Below are 19,144 nucleotides of genomic sequence, written 5' to 3'. Positions count from 1 at the left end.
TGAGGAGAACTGGCCTCCAGATGATTAGTTGAAGGACAACCTGTGGCACGTGAGCTGCGGAGGCAGCACTGCCAGCAAGCATTCTTAGAATCTGCCAGGGAAAGTCGGGCATTATTGTCCTAAGTGCTACAAAAGGGGAAGGGAGAGAGAGTGCAGCTTTGAGCTTGCAGGGTCTGCCCTGAAATGAAACTGAGAGGCAGGGATGGGTAGCCCAGTGTCTGAATAAGAAGACTACGGAGTGCTGATAAGTGATGTGGAGAGAGGTACGTAGTCTTTACTTGGCTGGGAAGAATATGTAAGATGCTTTCTATGTTGTGCTCTCCAGGGCACCCCCTGAGAAAAAAGAAGGGGCCAGGAGGAGAGATCTGGTAGGGTTGATGGGCACTTCCCAGCCTGAGATACCTGAGGAAAATTGGGGAGAATCTTTAGTTTGACGGGCAGGGCAGGCAAGGCAAGGCAAGATGGGTGGTTGGAAGGAATGCTTATTGTGTATGTAATTAACCAGCGTATTCTGGGGAAGTGACCACCCAAGGCGGCTAACTCTGGCAGAATGAGTGCAGTGCATGAAAATAAGAGGGCGGGTTCAGTTCTCTCTGGGTTGGGTCAGCCTTGTGTGGGAGTCCAAACAAGAAACACACCCAGATGAACTAATCCTACTTTATGGTAAGATTACATTAACAGAACCCCGCAAGTTCCCTTCCTCTCATTTTAGACAGTGGAAAAATAGGGAGGGTCTCTTCTAAAATGCTTCCCCATCTGCTGATTGAGCTACCTCTTATCAGGCTGCAGGTCTTCCTCTTATCTCCCAAAACTGTTCCACATACCATTACAGGTTGTCTGGATGGGGGCCTGAATTGAAACCATGATGGGCTGGGGAAGGTATGGCGACAGATGCAGGGTGGGCCATTCACACTTCCTAAACCAGCTGTCCTGATTCACCAACTCCCCTACAGAAATGAAGGACGTTCCTGTCAGTGGCTGTCTCTTTTTTTTGTAAATTTGATTTATATGCCGCCCTTCTCCGGAGACTCAGGGCGTTAAGCAATAGCCTTCATACTTTTGTATATTTATACAAAGTCAGCTTATTGCCCCCACAACTGGCTCCTCAATTTCCCTACCTTAGATAGGATGGAAGGCTGAGTCAACCTTGAGCCTGGGGAGATTCGAACCTGCAGTAATTGCAGGCAGCTGAATGATAATTGACCTTGCTTGCTTTAGAAGGCTGAGAGATCCGAACACAGAGGGGATACTCCTGGTGGGAAGGTCTCTCTGCTGCAGGGTGACCTCTCTCCAAATGTCACCACCCCGATTACCAGGAAGCTTCAGGGCCCCATTCCAAATCCCCTAATGATCCGGACAGCCTTGTATAGGAGAGCGCTAGGTTCTGTTGTGGGAGAAATTTCTCCCACAGTGTTATTCAAACCTGGAGACCAGCACAAAATTTCACTGATACCCATCTGGTTTATTTTCCAAACTGGAGCCAGCAAAGCTAACCTAAGAAGGGCAGGATGCAACTTACCTCTACAGAGTCGTGCAAGAGGTTTATTGAGGTAATTAAGGCAGAACAAGGAAGTAATGGAGAACAGTGGCTTCTTTTTAGAGAGCTACTATTCAACGGTCCCTGGTTCCCAGGGCTCTGCCCATGATCTAGTAACCTCAACGTTGTTTCCTCAACGTTGCTTCACCCTCCAGGCCATTTGAGGCTGTGCTGAAGGTTGCTTGTTTCTCAAGTCCCTGGAAAGGTAATGAAGGGGGGAGGGAGTGCTCCAAACAGCATCATGTCTTCTACAGTATCAGGCAGCCCCTTGCCAGGGTTGCCTTGCACATGCATTGAGAAGATCTTGGGGAGGCTTGTGAAGAGCCCTGCCTGAGAGGAAGGGGACGTGCATGAGGCAACAGGTTGTCTCTCTCACGTCCCTCCAGGTTTAGAACTGCCTCCCCCCTCTCCCCCCCCCCCCCATTTTTAGAAGGCTTAAAAGATGGTTTCATTTCACTGGGCCTTCAGTTTATAGATTTAGCAGTATCCATCTTGGGCAGGGCAGATACATTATTTGATTAGTTACTCCTTTTATTCTTAAAATTTGATATGGTTATTTTTGCTTTTATAATTTATCATGTTTTGTTTATCATATAATTTATCATTGTTATAGTCTACCCATTACTTTTAGTTTTGAGAAGTCTTTAAAAAAACTATTACTGTTAAGAGCCATGGTGGCACAGTGGTTAGAGTGCAGTACTGCAGGCTACTTCTGCTGACTGCCGGCTGCCTGCAATTTGGCAGTTTGGATCTCACTGGATCAAGGTTGACTCAGCCTTCCATCCTTCCGATATTGGTCAGTAAAATGAGGTAGGTAAAATGAGGACCCAGATTGTTGGGAGTAATAGGCTGACTCTGTAAACTGCTTAGAGAGGGCTGGAAAGCACGGGGAAGCGGGATATAAGTCTAAGGGCTATTGCTATTACATAAATCTTAGAGTTTTATTCCCCCCCCCCACCATACTTCCAAACTGAGCATGGTACATTAGGATTTCTTAATGCATAAAAGTAAAGATCAACTTTACTTAAACCAGTCATTAAAATTATCTGTGTTAGGGAAAATTATATTTTGGAGTATTAGCCATTACACCTTTCTCAAACATTGCCAGTCTCCGGAAACTCTGGAATTCATAAGAAGCATTTTTTTCTAAAATTTGTATTCAGAAAGAAAAAGCTGCATATAAGTAGAAAAGCATATTTTAAACCTTGGAAGGAGGATGCAGGTTCACAATTGTATAGCTTTTCAAGTGAAATATAATATTGCCATTATACTGAATAATAAATTTTGAAAGTAGGTTAAAGAGCCCCGTATGCATATATGATTCAGTTCCTTTTTCTAAATGAGATAGCATTAAATGGGATGAAGATAATGTTTTATAAAAAGGGGGAGTGTAGAATAAATGGTTGAAAAAAATTAACCTCATTAATGCTTTGATGGAAAACACTCTTGCCTGGAAAACGTAAAGGTTGGTTTCCCCAAAGGTGATTGAACTTGCTTTCCTATCTGTGCAGGGGGCAGCAAAGCTGCCTGGCCTGTTCAAATGCAACCAGGACACTCTTGAGTGGATCTTTTCTTCCTTGGCCGTTTCTGTTTATCTGGTGCTATTTTCTACCAAATTTGTCTCACAGATTTAGAAGTATTGTAGACAATGAGACAGAGAAATAAATTTGTTACCATTTGTTTTAAACCAGGTGTAATAATAACTAAAAGATGGATGTTGAAAATTTAACATTTTACGGCTAAACTGGTTACAGTATCTACACGGTCTTGCATACCTCAAAGATTAAGATATAAAGGAAATAATTTTACAGCCACTAATTAAAAAAGAACGTAGATATAGAAAGGTTTTCCCAAATTGGGCCTTTGCTTTCTCCTTGAACTTCTCACTAGATGGCGATCTTAGACTTTGAAAGCTGGTATCATAAGCTGGTATCAAAGCCAAACCCTGAAAGACAGCGGCTAACCTGTCTTAATAGCAGCTTTTGAGCAAAACTGCAGTACATGAAAAGTTAATCTGAAATAAACATATTTTGTCCCGGAGACAAGCTAAGGAACTTACATTGAAATTCAGCAGTGCCCTTACGTGTTTGCGTAAAAGTAGGGAAGTGAGTTGAGTCCCAAGAGAGGGAAGGTGGTCTTAGGTGTAGGCTACCATTTTTGCTGTAGAACACATATTCTGAGGCATTTAGGATGCCAGTCTAATATATTTACCTCTCCCAAGACCTTTATTATTTTTATACATGAGGGATACTTACTTTTATATAACAGTTTTGCAGTCTATCCAGAGAACTTTGGTCATTAGACACATAAATATATAATAAATACATGAAATGTGTTCAGGTGTATTGTTAAATCCTGTGCTACTTTTTATTTGCTAGACACAGTTAAGAAGCTTCAGGATCAAAAGCATGACATGGAAAGAGAGATCAAGACCCTGCACAGGCGGCTGAGGGTAAGTCATCATCTTTGTTGGGCTGAGAGAGAGAGAAGGACTGGCCCAGAGTCACCCAGCTGGCTTTCATGCATAAGGTGGAAGTTGAACTCACAGTCTCCCTTTTTCTAGCCTAGTGCCTTAACCACTAGACCAAAGTGGCTCCTTATTTAGTCCAGTTACCTTCTTGTTCTATTCTGAAAGGGTTTGAAAAGAATGCATGTCTCTTCTGCAGTTCTTTATTCATAAGGAGCCACATAGGTCATTAGATCCCTCCTTTGGGTAGGAATCCAGAGCTGAGGGATGCTGGATGCCCCTAAGACCCCACCTGAGCACATTCACTGAAGGGAAACTGCCACCTCTCTTTATTTTATTTATTTATTTTATTTTACTTCAAATTTATATACCGCCCTTCTCCCTAGGGACTCAGGGCGGTGTACAGCCAAATAAAAACACATAATAAATACATTAAGAACAGATTAAAAGAAAATATCTCAATTTGGCCCAAAATTTAAAAAGACAAACAAATTTAAAATCATTTAAAAGATTTGTTAGGCTTGTTGGAAAAAGAAAGTTTTAAGGGCACAGCGGAAGGCACGGAGGTCTTGGATTCTCCTTATCTCTGGGGGCAGCTGATTCCAGAGGGTGGGAGCCCCCACAGAGAAGGCCCTCCCCCTGGGGGTCACCAGCCTGCATTGCTTGGCTGATGGCACCCCGAGGAGGCCCTCTCTGTGGGAGTGCACGGGTCGATGGGAGGTCATCGGTGGCAGAAGGCGGTCTCGAAGATAACTAGGTCCTATGCCATGGAGCGCTTTAAAGGTGGTAACCAACACCTTGAAGCGCACCCGGAAGACCACTGGGAGCCAGTGCAGCTCGTGCAGGAGTGGTGTTATGTGGGAGCGCCATGCAGCTCCCATAATTACCCGCGCGGCCGCATTCTGGACCAGTTGGAGCCTCCGGGTGCTCCTCAAGGGGAGCCCCATGTAGAGAGCGTTGCAGTAGTCCAGGCGAGAGGTGACGAGGGCATGAGTGACTGTGCACACGGAATCCCGATCAAGAAAGGGGCGCAACTGGCGAATCAGGCGAACCTGACAAAAGGTCTCCCTGGCAACAGCCGTCAGATGTTCCTCCAAGGACAGCTGCGTATCCAGGATGACACCCAGATTGCGCTTCCTTTCCACGGGGGCCAAAGACTCGTCCCCGATAGTCAGCGATGGAGTCAGCTGACTATATCGGGATGCCAGGAGCCACAGCCACTCAGTCTTGGAAGGGTTGAGCTTGAGCTTGTTCCTCCCCATCCAGATCCGCAAAGCCTCCAGGCACTGGGCCATCACTTCAAGGGCATCGCTGGGGTGGCCTGGGGTGGAGATGTACAGCTGGGTGTCATCAGCGTACTGGTGGTATCTCACCCCAAAGCCACGGATGATCTCACCCAGCGGCTTCACATAAATGTTGAACAGAAGGGGCGAGAGGACCGACCCTTGCGGCACTCGACAGGTGAGAGGCCTCGAGGTCGACCTCTGGCCACCTGTCAACACAAACTGCGACCGGTTGGAGAGAAAGGAGGAGAACCACCGTAACACGGTGCCCCCCATCCCCAACTCTTCCAACCGGTGCAGCATGATACCATGGTTGATGGTATCAAAAGCCGCTGAGAGATCTAATAGGACCAGAACAGAGGAGCAACCCCTGTCCCGAGCCCTCCAGAAATCATCAACCAACGCGACCAATGCCGTTTCCGTGCTGTGCCCAGGCCTGAAACCCGACTGGAACGGATCCAGATAGGACGTTTCCTCCAGGAATTGTGGGAACTGTCGTGCGACCACACACTCTCTCTTTTTTTTTTTTTTTATTGAAAGGTTTTACAAAAAGTTTACATATTCCCCCCCCCTTCCCTACCCCAACCTCCCCCCTCCCCCCTCCTCTTCCCAGAACAAATTACAGGGTATAACCTTCAACAATCATAATCAATCCTAGTCTAAATAATTATAACATTCCACATCTCTTGTTCCTTCAATTCCCTAATTACCCGCCTAGCTTAATTACTTAAAGACACACCAAATATCTATATAATCATTCATAACCTATCTGCAATTTCTTATTCCGATATTTATTTTGAATATAATCTATCCATCTTCTCCAGTTTCTTAAATATCTTTCATTTGAATGATCCTTCAAGTACGCCGAAATTTTTGCCATTTCCGCTAGGTTTGTAACTTTCATTGTCCACTCTTGGATTGTAGGTAAATCTTGCTTCTTCCAATATTGTGCCACCAACAGTCTTGCTGCAGTTATTAAGTTCAAAATCAATTTAGTCTCTATAACTGTACAATCCGTAACTATACCCAGCAGAAACAGCTGTGGTGTAAATTTCAACCTCTTTTTAAGAATATTTTGTAAAATCCACCAAATTTTTATCCAAAACGCTTTAACCTTTTTACATGTCCACCAAATGTGAAAATAAGTGGCATCCTCACAATTACATCTCCAACATTTTGGTTGTATATTCGGATACATACGAGATAACTTTTTTGGGTCTAGATGTCATCTATAAAACATTTTATAAAAGTTCTCCCTTAAATTTTGCGCTTTGGTAAATTTCACATTTGTCACCCATATTTTTTCCCAAGTTTCCATCATTATTGGCTGTTCAAAATTCTGTGCCCATTTTATCATACAGTCCTTAACTAACTCTGTTTCCGAGTGCATCTCTATCAATAAATTATACAATCTTTTTATGTGCATTGGGCTTTGGTCTCTAATTTGTTTAATTAAATTTTCATCACTTTGTATAACACCAGTTTTCTGGTCTTTTCTCCATCTGGCTTGTAATTGTACATATTGAAACCAAATTTGAATTATTTTCTCCTCTTTCAACACACTCTCAACAACCTTCGCCACGAAGTGAAGGTTGGAGACAGAATGGTAGCTAGCCAATACTGCTGGGTCCAGGGAGGGCTTCTTGAGGAGAGGCCTCACCACCGCCTCTTTCAAGGTAGCAGGGAAGTGACCCTCACTCAACGAAGCGTTGATAATTCCCTGGAGCCAGCCACGTGAGACCTCCCGGGAAGCCAGTACTAACCAGGAGGGACACGGGTCCAGTAAACATGTGGTCGCATTAAGTCTCCCCAAAATCCTGTCCATGTCATCCGGAGTCACAAAGTCAAACTCTTCCCAGATAACATTCTCAAGACTATTCCTCGTCATCCTGCCCGGATCTACCCAGTCAGAGTCCAAATCCCGCTGGATCTGAGCGATTTTGTCATACAGATATCGTCCGAAATCCTCAGCCCTGCCCTCCAGGGGGTCCTCCCGCACTCCCAGTTGAAGCAGGGAGCGGGTCACTCTGAACAGGGCCGCCGGACGATTCTCTGATGAGGCAATAAGAGCGGAAAAGTAATTGGACTTCGCCGCTTTTATCGCCACTAGGTAGGTCTTAATATGCGACCTTACCAGTGTTCGATCAGATTCGGTGAGACTGGCCCTCCAACTACTCTCCATCTTTTCCGGCGCTTCATCTCCCTCAGCTCCTCAGTAAACCAAGGAGCCGCGAGGGATCGGCACCGGGTCAGAGGCCGCAAAGGCACGACTCGATCTAAGGCTCCGCTAGCGGCCCGATCCCAGGCCGCCACCAGGTCCCCGACCAAGTCGTGCTAGAACCTCAGGAAATGGCCCAAGCTCCATCTGGAATCTATCAGAATCCATCAGGCGCCTGGGGCGGACCCATCTTGTAGGCTCCGCCTCCCTGCGGCAGGGTGTAGCGGTTCGGAGATCTAGGCGAAGGAGCGAGTGGTCAGACCATGACAAGGGTTCCATGTCTATATCCCCTATAACAAGGCCACTCAACCACTGGCCAGAGACAAAAATCAGGTCCAGAGTGTGACCCCCCTTGTGGGTGGGGCCATGAACTAACTGGGTCAGGTCCATGGCCGTCATGGAAGCCATGAACTCCTGGGCCATCTCAGACGTCTCGCCAACGGATGGCAGGTTGAAATCACCCATGACCATAAGCCTGGGTGTGTCAACTGCCACCGTGGCTATCACGTCGAGTAGCTCGGGCAAGGCCGTTGCCACGCGGCAGGGAGCCAGGTACGTGAGCAACAGGCCCATCTGAGCCCCATGACCCCATCTCACAAAGAGGGTTTCACATCCAGCCGTCTGTGGCACAGTGGTTTCCCTCGAACCAAGATCTTCTTTAATAATAACCGCCACCCCCCCCCCCGCCCCTCCCCTGGGTCCTCGGTCTTGGTCTTCCATTCTGCTCTCAAACTGCTCCTACCAAAAGGGAGATCAGACCAACACAGGATATACACTGGAATAGGAACCGCTCCTGCTTTGGGCTTTTTGCTGCCACAGCGTATGCTGGATCATATTCAGTAACTGATCAACTCACAAGATCTTGCCACAATATTACTGTTAGATGAAAGATCCCTTTCCCTTGATCTCTGTCTTTCATTTCAACTTCACATTGTTTCTGTTAAACCCCATAGTGATATTTTCAGCTCGTTTCTCTAAACTGTCATGGTCTTTTTCAATGTTGTTCCTGTGTTCTGGGATCTATGCTATCTATTCATTGAATTTTGCTCTATTGCAGACTTTCTAAGCAGTCTTTCCACATCCTCATTCACATTGCTAATATAAACACTGAAGGGCCCTGGACTGAATTTTGTGCCACCCATTTTCCAGCTAGGAACTCGAGACTCCAGGCCACTCTGTCTTCTGGCTCTATGGGCTGGGTTCAAATTGTAGAGATGCCCCCTCTTGATGACACTCCTGGTTTCAACTCAGTCCTGAGCTCGTTAGGACATACTATGGGGTTCTCTTTAAAATTAATCATAGCAATTTGGCTGATAGGATTTCTGAGATGGATTAGGAGTTTGGTAAAGTATAGAAATTTTCACAGTTTGATTGTAGCCTTTGGTGAGGGTTGCTTTCCCCACGGCTTGTTTAAGGCAGCATGGAGCCATGAACAGTAAGGAGGAAATGGTTGGGATTTCAGGATTGTTGGTCTGAACTGTGTCCAGGAAGAGAAAATTTTTGGATTTGTTGTTTTGGCGCCAAATGGATGATGGGGCCTTTTTGTGGGAATGAAAAGAATGGAATGAAATGGTATGAAATGGAATAAAAGGAAAGGAAAGGAAACTAGATGAAATGCAATGCAATGCAATGCAATGCAATGCAATGCAATGCAATGCAGTGCAGGGTGATGCAGTGCAGCGCAATGCAATGAAGTGAAGTGAAATGCAATGAAATGCAATGCAATGGAATGGAATGAAGTGCAATGAAATGAAATGCGATGCGATGGTGCCGCCTGCACCCCATATCCTCCTGCGGAGGACATTAGAACAGATCAGCTCTTCTATCATGGGTAGAGACGATTCAGAAGCAGAAGGATTCCCAGGGTGCCTGGCCAGTTTAGTTTTGACAGGATGCAGTAGTTACAGCTGATGCAGCCCAGAATTCCGCAGTTGCTTCATCACAACTGTGATCAGGGCCAGGGGCCCTTAGGGCAGCTAATTGGCAGGAGGATATGGGGTGCCGAGGCACCATCCTCGGTGTCTTTACGGATTTAGTCTGGGACTCCTGTTCCCGGAGGGAACCGTTCAGTATCACGGGTCTGATGCGTCAAGTTCGGTGGGCCAGTACGATTCTTAGAAGTACTGTTGTCACGGTTAGGGTTAGGGTTAGGGTTAGGGTTAGGGTTAGGGTTAGGGTTAGGGTTAGGGTTAGGGTTAGGGTTAGGGTTAGGGTTAGGGTTAGGCACGATGATCTCTGGTATAGAGGTTGTGCCTGGAGCAGATTCCTGCACGGTTTCGGTAATGGTTCGGGCTCCCGTTTCAGAGGAACGGTTGAGACACTCATCATGCCAGGGTTGAGGTTCCGGGGGACGTCTTCAGGACTACCCGTTGGTGCACTTATAGGCACATGATTCAGGGATGTTACTTATCGTCCAGGAGTGAATAGTGGTAACACAGGACGACAGTTGCGTCGGTTGGGAGCCCATTGTCTGGACCTGTGACCCAGAGACTTGGTTGTAAGCGGAGGCAGGCAAGAGTAGCACTAGCTGGAGAGGAAGAGGTCAGATGGCGCACTGGCATTTCAGAGTGTCTCCAAGGCTACCGTGTGCTTCCTATGACCGACTCTCAGGCAGTCAAGACCAGGTCAACAGACAGGGAGAAACTCGTTCTTAGACACTAAAGGCAGTGACGAGGATCCTCTGGCGGCTGGCTGGACACAACTGGGATCCATCAGGGCGGAGTGTAAGCAGGGCAAACGATATGAGGGCAGAGTGGTTGAGTAGGGCCCTTAGACCACTTGGTGTGGCATTTGCTTCTAGCGTGGTTCAAAGTGATTGTGATTTGGTTCGGTGGACCGCCCAGGGATCTCTCCACATTGTCAGCATCCAGACAGATATCCCGTTGTTTCCCATGGTGCCCGATTCAGGGGGCAGCAAGGGTCGACACACTTCGTTCTCTGTGGCCCAGAGCCCACGGTCCGCTTTTTGCTCTGGCTTTCCTACTGGGGTTCTTCAGCTGATTCTACAAACCAGGACAGAGTATCCTGGACAATGCCACATTGGTCTTGACACCCGGAGGTCGTGGGACGGGTGAGCCTGTCGGTTGGCCTCCGCGGAGACTTCTGTCCGACAGGGTATCCCTCGACCAGGGGTCTTTTGGCCATCCAGAAACCCGGGGGGCTAATTTTGACCGAGTGGCGGTGGAGCAGGGAGTGCTGGAGGGGCAGATCTTCTCCTTCAGCGTGCCCCGGTCTTTGTAGATGGCCAGACGCCCATTCACAATGTCCAATTCTGTTGCTACTTGAAAGGTGTTTAGTTATGGTGCTCCTCCAAAGATATACAGCCGACAAGGATAGTGGTTCCACTACTCATCGAGTGGGCAAGCAGGTGGAAAACAGGATTAGATCCAGCAATGCTAGGCAGTGCATAGCAGTATTGCAGAGTGCTAGGTTGTGGAGGAAGCGAAGTGATGACATTACTTCCGGAGGTCAAAAGCTTATCCGGAGGGCCACTAATTGAGACCGGCGGTGGGTCACAGCTATACCAACTGGGACACCGGGGGGGGGGGTTCAGTTCTCCCTTCAGCCCTTTTGTTTTGGGTTTGAGCTGTTTAGGATGGTTCACCTCAGTTCTTAGAGTACAGACAGGTTTTTTTTTCTGTGGCCCTTACATCGACCAGAAAGATATCACAGCGGAGCACTTTCTCTGTGATAGAGGAGTGTTTACGTTAGACCTGGTCTTTAAGATCAATCTCACCTCCGGGTTTCACCGGGCACAGGAGTGGATTCCACCATTCTTACTGTTATCCATTGTCTGCCGGAAAGGGGACTGGCTGACACTTGGGGTAAGCCGGGTCAGGAGGAATTTCATCAAGAGGACACAGGGGTTCAAGGTAGAAAGGACCCCTTTATGTCTTTTTTCCAGTCAACCAGGCGGAGGGAGCTCTTAGGATAAGAGCTATAATTGCCTGAGCTTCGATGCTCAGTCTTTACCATGACCCAGAGGTAGTTAACACACGTGCCATATGAAGGGCGGTCACGTCCACGTTGTGGGACACTAGTGTATCTGTGAAAAGGAGCTGCAGAGCAGTGAGTGGTTCCGTCGCCATTCTTCCAACATTACCATATTGAAGCTTGGGTTTCGGAAGAGGTGGATTGGGGTCAGTGAGTTCGGCACAGTTTGGTGGAGACGCCCGGACTGCGGGACCAGACGACTTCCCACCCTTGAGGACTGCCTGCTTTGGTAAGTCCCATGCCTGGAGTCTCGAGTTCCTAGCTGGAAAATGGGTGTTGGTCCTACCTGATACACCCCTTTTCAGTTGGAACGAGAGACTCCAGCCCCACCCTAAAAGACAGGGGTCTGGTCAGGGGGCGTTCGTGGGGTGTCGTTATAGGTGATGCGTATGGATCGGTCAGGTGATGCGGTACATTGTTGAAACTGGGAGTGTCATCAAGAGGGGGTGTCTCTACAATTTGAACCCAGTCCATAGAGCAAGAAGACAGAGTGGTACCCATGCCTGGAGTCTCTCTTTCCAGCTGAAAAGGGGTGTATCAGGTAGGACCAACACCCGTTCCCTCCAATTTAATAAGAACATTGAGAAGGACATGTCTGATTTTTGAGCGAGCTACTTAATTGTCTCGGCATTCGGCTGATTTACATGCCATGGGATATTTTGTCAAATAGTTTGCTATAATCAAGGGCATTTTATCTATTGCATTTCTGCTACTAAGAAATTTCCAGATCAAAAAATAAGATTAATCTGGAATAATTTATTTTTGACCAATTTTTTTTGCTAATTATTTTTATTCACCATCTTGTTTTCAAAGTGTTTACCGATCAAATTCTCATCCTAGAGTTCTTCAAGGTATCTAGCTTTCTGACTGTTTGAAGTTTCGACAGCCTTCCCCAGGGCTGAAGTATAGGACTTACGACTGAAGTAAAGGATTTTAAATTCACTCAAAATAACGATGTCTTCCTTCGCTCCACTGTTTCTCCAAGTGTTGATTGCAAACCCCAAGAAGAGGGCAAGAGTTGTTGGAGAGGGCAGGGTATTGTGATGAGAGAGTGCCATCCTGCCAGGTGTTCCCAAGCAGGCTGTCAATTGTCAGGCTTGCAGTCGGCAGCTGTTTGGGATTTCATTTCGCCCCCCTCCCCCAGCTGAGCACACAATCTCAAAAGATGCTGCTTCCCATTGTCTCTTCTGGTTGAGTTGCACCCCTGTCAGGTCCCTGCCTGGGAATCCGCTACCTGATCCCTGCTTATTTTCAGGAAGAGTCTGCAGAATGGCGCCAGTTTCAAGCAGACTTGCAGACTGCGGTGGTCATTGCTAATGACATCAAATCTGAAGCCCAGGAGGAAATTGGAGACTTGAAGCGCAGGCTGCATGAAGCTCAAGAAAAGAATGAAAAGCTCACCAAAGAGCTCGAGGAGATAAAGTCACGCAAGTATGTTAATCAAACTTAATTATCATCTATAATTTATTTATGGTAATTTCTTACATTTCTGAAAGCTGCACAGCAGTTGTTGAGGACAAGAGCAGATCAGATAACTTACAGGGGCTTTTTTTGCTAGATCTCTTAGAGGAGGTTTATAAAAACGGAAAATTTATTAAAATCCTTTCTTTTTTTTAACTACTGATAGTCCTCAATTTACAACTAATCACTCAGTGACCATGTGAAGTTACAACAACCCTCCCCAGGGCTACTTATGACTGGATTCGAAGTTCCCACAGCCACACACCCCCAGTGGTACACAATCATATTTTGGGTACTCAGCAGCCAGCCTGCCTTTATGGCTGTTTACAGACTTACATGCTCACGTCACCACAATTGATGACATTTTTTGGCGGAAACCAGCATTTGCTTCTGATTGCCAACAAACTCCCATTCTAGACAACGAATTTGCTTAACGAGTGCCACGGAAAAGGTTGTAAAGTCACATAGTAACCTGCTTAACAAACATCACGACTTAATTCCAGGCTCAATTAGTGTCATACATTGAGGACTACCTATACAGAATTCTGTTGGGAACAGAATTTCCGTTGCTAAACAAAGTGCTTGTTAAATGACTTGCGCCTGATAACTTTTCTTTCTTTTTTTTTTTTGCCATGTTAAGCGAATGGCTGCAGTTGTTAAGTGAATCACATGTCATTATATGAACCTGGCTTCTCCCATTGATTTTGCTTGTCAGAAGCCGAATGGGAAGGTCGCAAATGATGACCATGTGATCCTGGGACGCTGCAGCCATTGTTGTAAATAGATGCTAGTTGCCAAGCACCTGAATTTTTGTCATGCGACTATGGGGATGCTGCAACAGTCATAAATATGAGGAATGGTCACTTGTCATCATTGTAGTGCTGTTGTAACTTTAGAACAGTCATTAAACAAATGGCTGTAAGTTGAGGACCACCTGTAGTCCTCTCCAATCACTGGGCCTTTTTCCCCCACTCATCTTTTCTGACAAGAGATTAAATAGCAAGGCTGACCTTGGAAGTCTCTCCCCATTTGGACTGGCCCTGTGGCTATTCCTGCCCCACCACTCCTTTGTGTTTGCAAGAAGGAAAGCCGAGCCTAACTGAGAAAGGGGTAGCCCTGATCACCACCTCTCTTGAGTGGTCCATTCCCTTTTCTCTCTTCCCCACCCCACCCCACACTCAGGACATGGGGGGGGTCTTGGGCTTTGGATACATTCAGGCTGTTTACCGGAATGACTGAATTAGAGCCACCCAAATTTTCAGTGTTTTCTTCATTTATAGATTTTTCTAATATTAAATTTCTTCCTCTGGGGGAAAAAAAACAGTTGCTTAGTTTCTGTAGACTCAAATTGTGGCTGTTTAGGCTCATGCAGAACTGAAATGGAAAACGAAAGTAGCTATCACAATATAGTTTAAAGAGTGACTTGAAATCTTTGTTACACCCTGTAATGGAGAGCAGAGGGCAGGAGTGCTTGTGATGTGGCAGGATTGAAGAGGCACAAAGTATGCAATGCTGCAAAGGTATGTGCCCTGCTGGTATGTGGCATGCAAGAACCCTGGACTAAAGCAAACGTGATGCTGTGTGAAAAGAAAGGTCAGCCCAAACATTGACTTTCTCCGAATTACTGAACTGAAGCAGACTGGAAAGGGCCACTTCACCTCGGAGCTGCCACCGAGGACAAGAGAGAGAGAGGAGAATAGCCAACATTATCAACAGAGAGATGAGGCTCCCCGTCCCAGTCTTCCTCTAAGGCATTAAAAGCCAATTGCAATAAGATCTTCTTTCCTTAATTTCGCTAGAAAATTTCCCTTTTGATTCTTCTGTAAGAGCCTCCTGTCTGTTTTGTTTTGAAAAACATTTTTAACCAAGCCTGGATTTCTAAAACTTCTGCTCGTTGCCTCTGTACTGCTGGAAGAGGCCTTGAACCAGGGTCCTTCTGGACTTGAGGTTAAGGAGCCACCCGTACATGGAGACTATCGAAGTCAGAACCACCTCCGGAGATTCGGAACAGAAACTCCCCATTTGCTATGGAAAATTGGCAGTCAGTTGCTAAATATTTATCACAAAACATCTCTAGAATGTTAATGGCTTGTTATCTAGGTTTTTCTAATCTTCTCATTCTAAAAAAAAATGATGGATGTTTAGGACCTATGCATGAACATTATGTAAAGTTCAGTATTAGAAGTATTTTAGAATAGATTTGTGTCCCTTTCAAAAATTGTTTTGAAAATTGGTATTGCATAACAATCTGTTTTCAGAAATTGGGATAGTGGTGGCAAAAGTATATATGAATGTGATGTCCCTTCCCTGTGACACCCTGTATCCCCATTTTTTCACCTCTTGGGAGCATCTGACTGACGCCTTGACAGTACTTCAAAGGATGAAAAAATCCTTCTTCGTTCCAAAATGCCCCTGTTTTGTCTTAGTTCCATGTGTTTCATGTAGTAAAAGGGATCCTGCTTGTTATTTCCCTTAAGATTTTTAGCCATTGAAAAGATGAAGCCATGAAGTAGTCCCTGCATCCTTCAGGCACACTGTATGATGTGCTAGTCAGACTGTTGAAAGTGCGCCTTGTTGGATTTCTTCTGACCATAGGCAAGAAGAGGAGCGTGGCCGAGTTTATAACTACATGAATGCTGTGGAAAGAGATTTGGCAGCCCTGCGGCAAGGCATGGGGCTGAGCCGGAGGTCCTCCACTTCTTCGGAACCAACCCCCACAGTCAAAACACTCATCAAGTCCTTTGATAGCGCCTCACAAGGTAATTTTTCTTTAAAGAGCTGCATAAAATTAGTGAAATATTATACAGGAACGCCACATCAGACTCTTATTGATGATAAATGTAGCTTTATTTTACGAGATGTATTTTGTTTTGTTTTCTTATGTTCTGCCTTTAATTTGTATGTCTTACTGTTCCCTATTGATTGTCTGCACTCTGCATAGCCCTACTTAGTCCAGAAGGGTTTACAGGGATGAGTAGGTCTGTGTGTAGGAGTTACCGAAGAAAAGTGGCTGAAAGGAGCGGCAGCTCAAGAGGTACTTTCCAGTGGGACAAATGCCTTCCCAGATAAGATCATCACTAATTGGAATCTGTTTTAAAATAGATATGTATTCTGTTGCAGTTTTTAAAAATACAGACAAAACAACTTACAACAGAGGTCCCCAACCTTTCTGGGTTGGTGGCCCGGAGGGGAGGAGGAATAGCCACACATGTGAACGGGGTCGTGAGCACCCACACGATGCAAACAGCAAGAGCGCCTGCACGACACTTGTGTCAATGCTATCGCAAATGGAGGTGCGCGCACTGGCCAGCCACTCACGTGGCCAATAGGCCACAGCCCAGTAGTGGGCTCTGACCCACAGGTCAGGGACTCCTGACTTACAGCACAACAAAAACAGTAAGAACAGACCCAGAAACATTGCTAAGAAAGGTTATATACAGCCATCCAGTGAGTAATCTGTTTAAGTTCTTTTAACAAAGCAAACAAAAAAGAATAAACAAAAAATAATTTTCCAAAATTAAAGGAACTGCACATTTTCTGAACCCAGCCCTTGAAGCATGGAGCAATAACACCTTTTCAATCTCTTGGTGTAATTTACTTAGCTATTTCCCACAACCAATACGACCAAAGTTCCACAAATTTTTTTGGAATGTGATTAGAACATTTATCCACCTATCTAGTTATATATGCTACAGAAAGGAACCAGAAAGGAACCAGTCGCACTTCGGGCCAAATCATATGGGACAATGCATCATCAGACTTTTCTGTTGCCTACAAAGAAAATCTACACTCCGTCCTTTGGGGTGAGCATGGAATAAAAAATTTCCAAATGAGTTGATTTTCAACCTCAAATTCAAAGAAACAACTTGATACTTTTAAAGATTTGCATCCATTGATGTTCTATTATCAGATATTCCAGCTCTACAATATTCCATTCATCATAAATGTTGATAATTTCCACTTTAAAGATATTTTAATTTTCTGATATAAACACAAAAACTCCCATATTGCGTTCCATATCAGAAAGCTCTGAATGGCACTGCATGGGGACACACAAAAAATATCCAGGGAGAGCTAAACTTCCTTGCCGGCCATGTTTGTTTCTGTTTACTTGATATGAGAAAAGGTGGAGAGGGTTTCTGCTAGGTTATTTATGCCAATAGATATAAATCTGGAGCCGCTTTCTTCTTCTTCCATAGTTCCTGGTCCTGCTGGAGCTACAATCCCCCGAACTCCACTGAGCCCAAGTCCTTTGAAAACCCCTCCGGCAGCTGCCGTCTCCCCAATGCAGGTCAGTGGATTTACGGGTTTGATCGGGCCTTGCACAGGTTGGCAACAGTGATAGCCTTACAGCAAAAAACAAGCAGAGAATGTTTTTCGGGAAAGAGTATTATTTATCATTGGCTTCCCATAATAGTGGCCAAACAACATAAGTTGTGTACCTTCTGCTGCCTCTTTGGAGAAGCCATGACTGCTCACGTGGCTTCACATGTCTCAAGGTCTCGTAGAGGGAACGGTCCACATATTTCTTAGGTTGCAAAGGGGACAGCCTTCTTTACTGAGCCACAGTTGGGAAAACAGTGAGACCCAAAGTAAGAAATGCTAGTTTAAAACTCCTTACAAACCCAGATTAACTGGAACAATCAGAATTGCAGTGCCTGAGATCAGAAATCGGGGAGCCCTTTCAGCACTGGATTGTCTGAGAAGTAGAAATGGGGGCAAACCCGCTAGCTTATTATTTGTTCCTGTTTCTGCAAGCGCCCCTAGTCAGGAATACCAGCAATACAGGAAGTCCTTCTTTAACAACCAAAGTTGAGGTGGCAAGTTGATTGCTTAGCAACATGGCCATTAAGCAAGACATCACATGAGCATAATTTTATTGCCAGCTGCTCCATTGCCTCTACACGGCCAACTGTGCAGATCTTGTGAGTGTGAAATATGGCAACAGTTGTAAATGTGAAGATTGCTCATAAGTTACTTTTTCAGCAGTATGTAACTTTGAACTGTCACCAAATAGGGCTGTCATTAAGCAAGGACTATCTGTATAATACTTGAGAGATTGGTTTCTGCCTACCCACCCAGTTGATTGGGTGTCCTCCATTAAACGTTGGCATCTTGTGGGACCTAGGCAGGATGCCTTCTCTATTAAGGCCCCTCTCTCTGGAGCAGGATCCCCCCCCCCAAAAGATCATGACTTTCTCTCCTGAGGTTCCAGAAAGCTTTGGAAACCTGCCGTTGGGTCACTTGATGCTTGTTATTCGCTTAATGGCCCCTGTTTGGGTTTCTATATTTTGCTGTTTATTAGACTATGATAATCTTGACTTTTGGCTTTATTTAATGTTTTTAGCTGCTTTTATATCTTTTACAGAGCCCAGAGTCTACTGGGCTTGGGCAGCCAATCAATTTAAATAAACAATGGCTAAACAAGGCTTTGTGACCCCCAGGGTAGCCTACATCTGGTTTGCCTAACAGATTCCTGCAAAAGGTCCTTAAGGTATCAATTCAGTCTTCATCACTGTGACTGTGATGATTAATTACAATGTAATTAAAATACTCAATTACCCTCTAGGGCAGTGATGGCACCAAGTGCCCAAACTGGAACACGCGTGCATCTATGCGTGTGCACGCGCCAGAGTACCGGAAACCCAAAGACCGGCTAGCCAGCATGTGCATGCCTGTTTTCAGAGCTGTTTTCGGCCCGAAAAACGGTCTGAAAAACAGTCTGGTTTTTGCCCATTTGGGGGGCCGTTTTCAGGCCAAAAACAGGCCTGACAATGGCCCGGAAAAGGGCCTGTTTTTTGGATGCTTTCAGGCCATTTTCCAGCGCTCCGGCACCCACGAAGACCAGCCGGTCGGCACACTGGAAACCAGAAGAGCAGCTGGCGACGGCGCACGTGCCCATAGAGAGGGCTCTGCCTGCCACCTCTGGCACGCATGCCATAGGTTCGCCATCATGGCTCTAGGGCAGTGGTCCCCAACCTTTTTATCGCCGCGGACCAATCAGCCTTTGATAATTTTACCGTGGCCCGCTGAGCGCGCGCAGGGGTGGGGGCTTTGGGCCACACGTGCGTACCTGCGCGGGGCTCTCTTCCCTGGAGCCTTTGCGCACGGCCCAGGAGCTTTTGCGCACGGCCCAGGAGCCTTTGCGCTGCAGCGTTCATGTCCCCCGGCCGCTGTGCGGCCCG

General features: G+C 46.0%; 1 protein-coding gene across 3 annotated transcripts in view; it reads left to right on the top strand.

Annotated features, from left to right (window-relative positions):
* Positions 1–19,144, top strand: part of SPECC1L (sperm antigen with calponin homology and coiled-coil domains 1 like) — a 58,879-nt gene that overhangs the window by 22,353 nt on the left and 17,382 nt on the right. Inside the window, exons 6-11 of one of the 3 annotated variants that reach the window (XM_070951569.1) lie at positions 3,916–3,989; positions 12,754–12,929; positions 15,555–15,718; positions 15,901–15,993; positions 16,640–16,762; positions 17,159–17,250. In XM_070951569.1, coding sequence (XP_070807670.1) covers positions 3,916–3,989; positions 12,754–12,929; positions 15,555–15,718; positions 15,901–15,993; positions 16,640–16,762; positions 17,159–17,250 — 722 coding nt within the window. The remainder of the gene's footprint in view (positions 1–3,915; positions 3,990–12,753; positions 12,930–15,554; positions 15,719–15,900; positions 15,994–16,639; positions 16,763–17,158; positions 17,251–19,144) is intronic. The other 2 variants (XM_070951566.1, XM_070951567.1) reach the window with 2 other exon arrangements.

The sequence above is a fragment of the Pituophis catenifer genome, unplaced genomic scaffold (assembly GCF_029215685.1).
Source record: "Pituophis catenifer annectens isolate HBS135680 unplaced genomic scaffold, rPitCat1.0.hap2 SCAF_10, whole genome shotgun sequence".
NCBI classification, from domain to species: domain Eukaryota; kingdom Metazoa; phylum Chordata; class Lepidosauria; order Squamata; family Colubridae; genus Pituophis; species Pituophis catenifer.
Note: the sequence above shows the minus strand (reverse complement) of the source record. Positions and strands in the feature narration are given on the sequence as shown.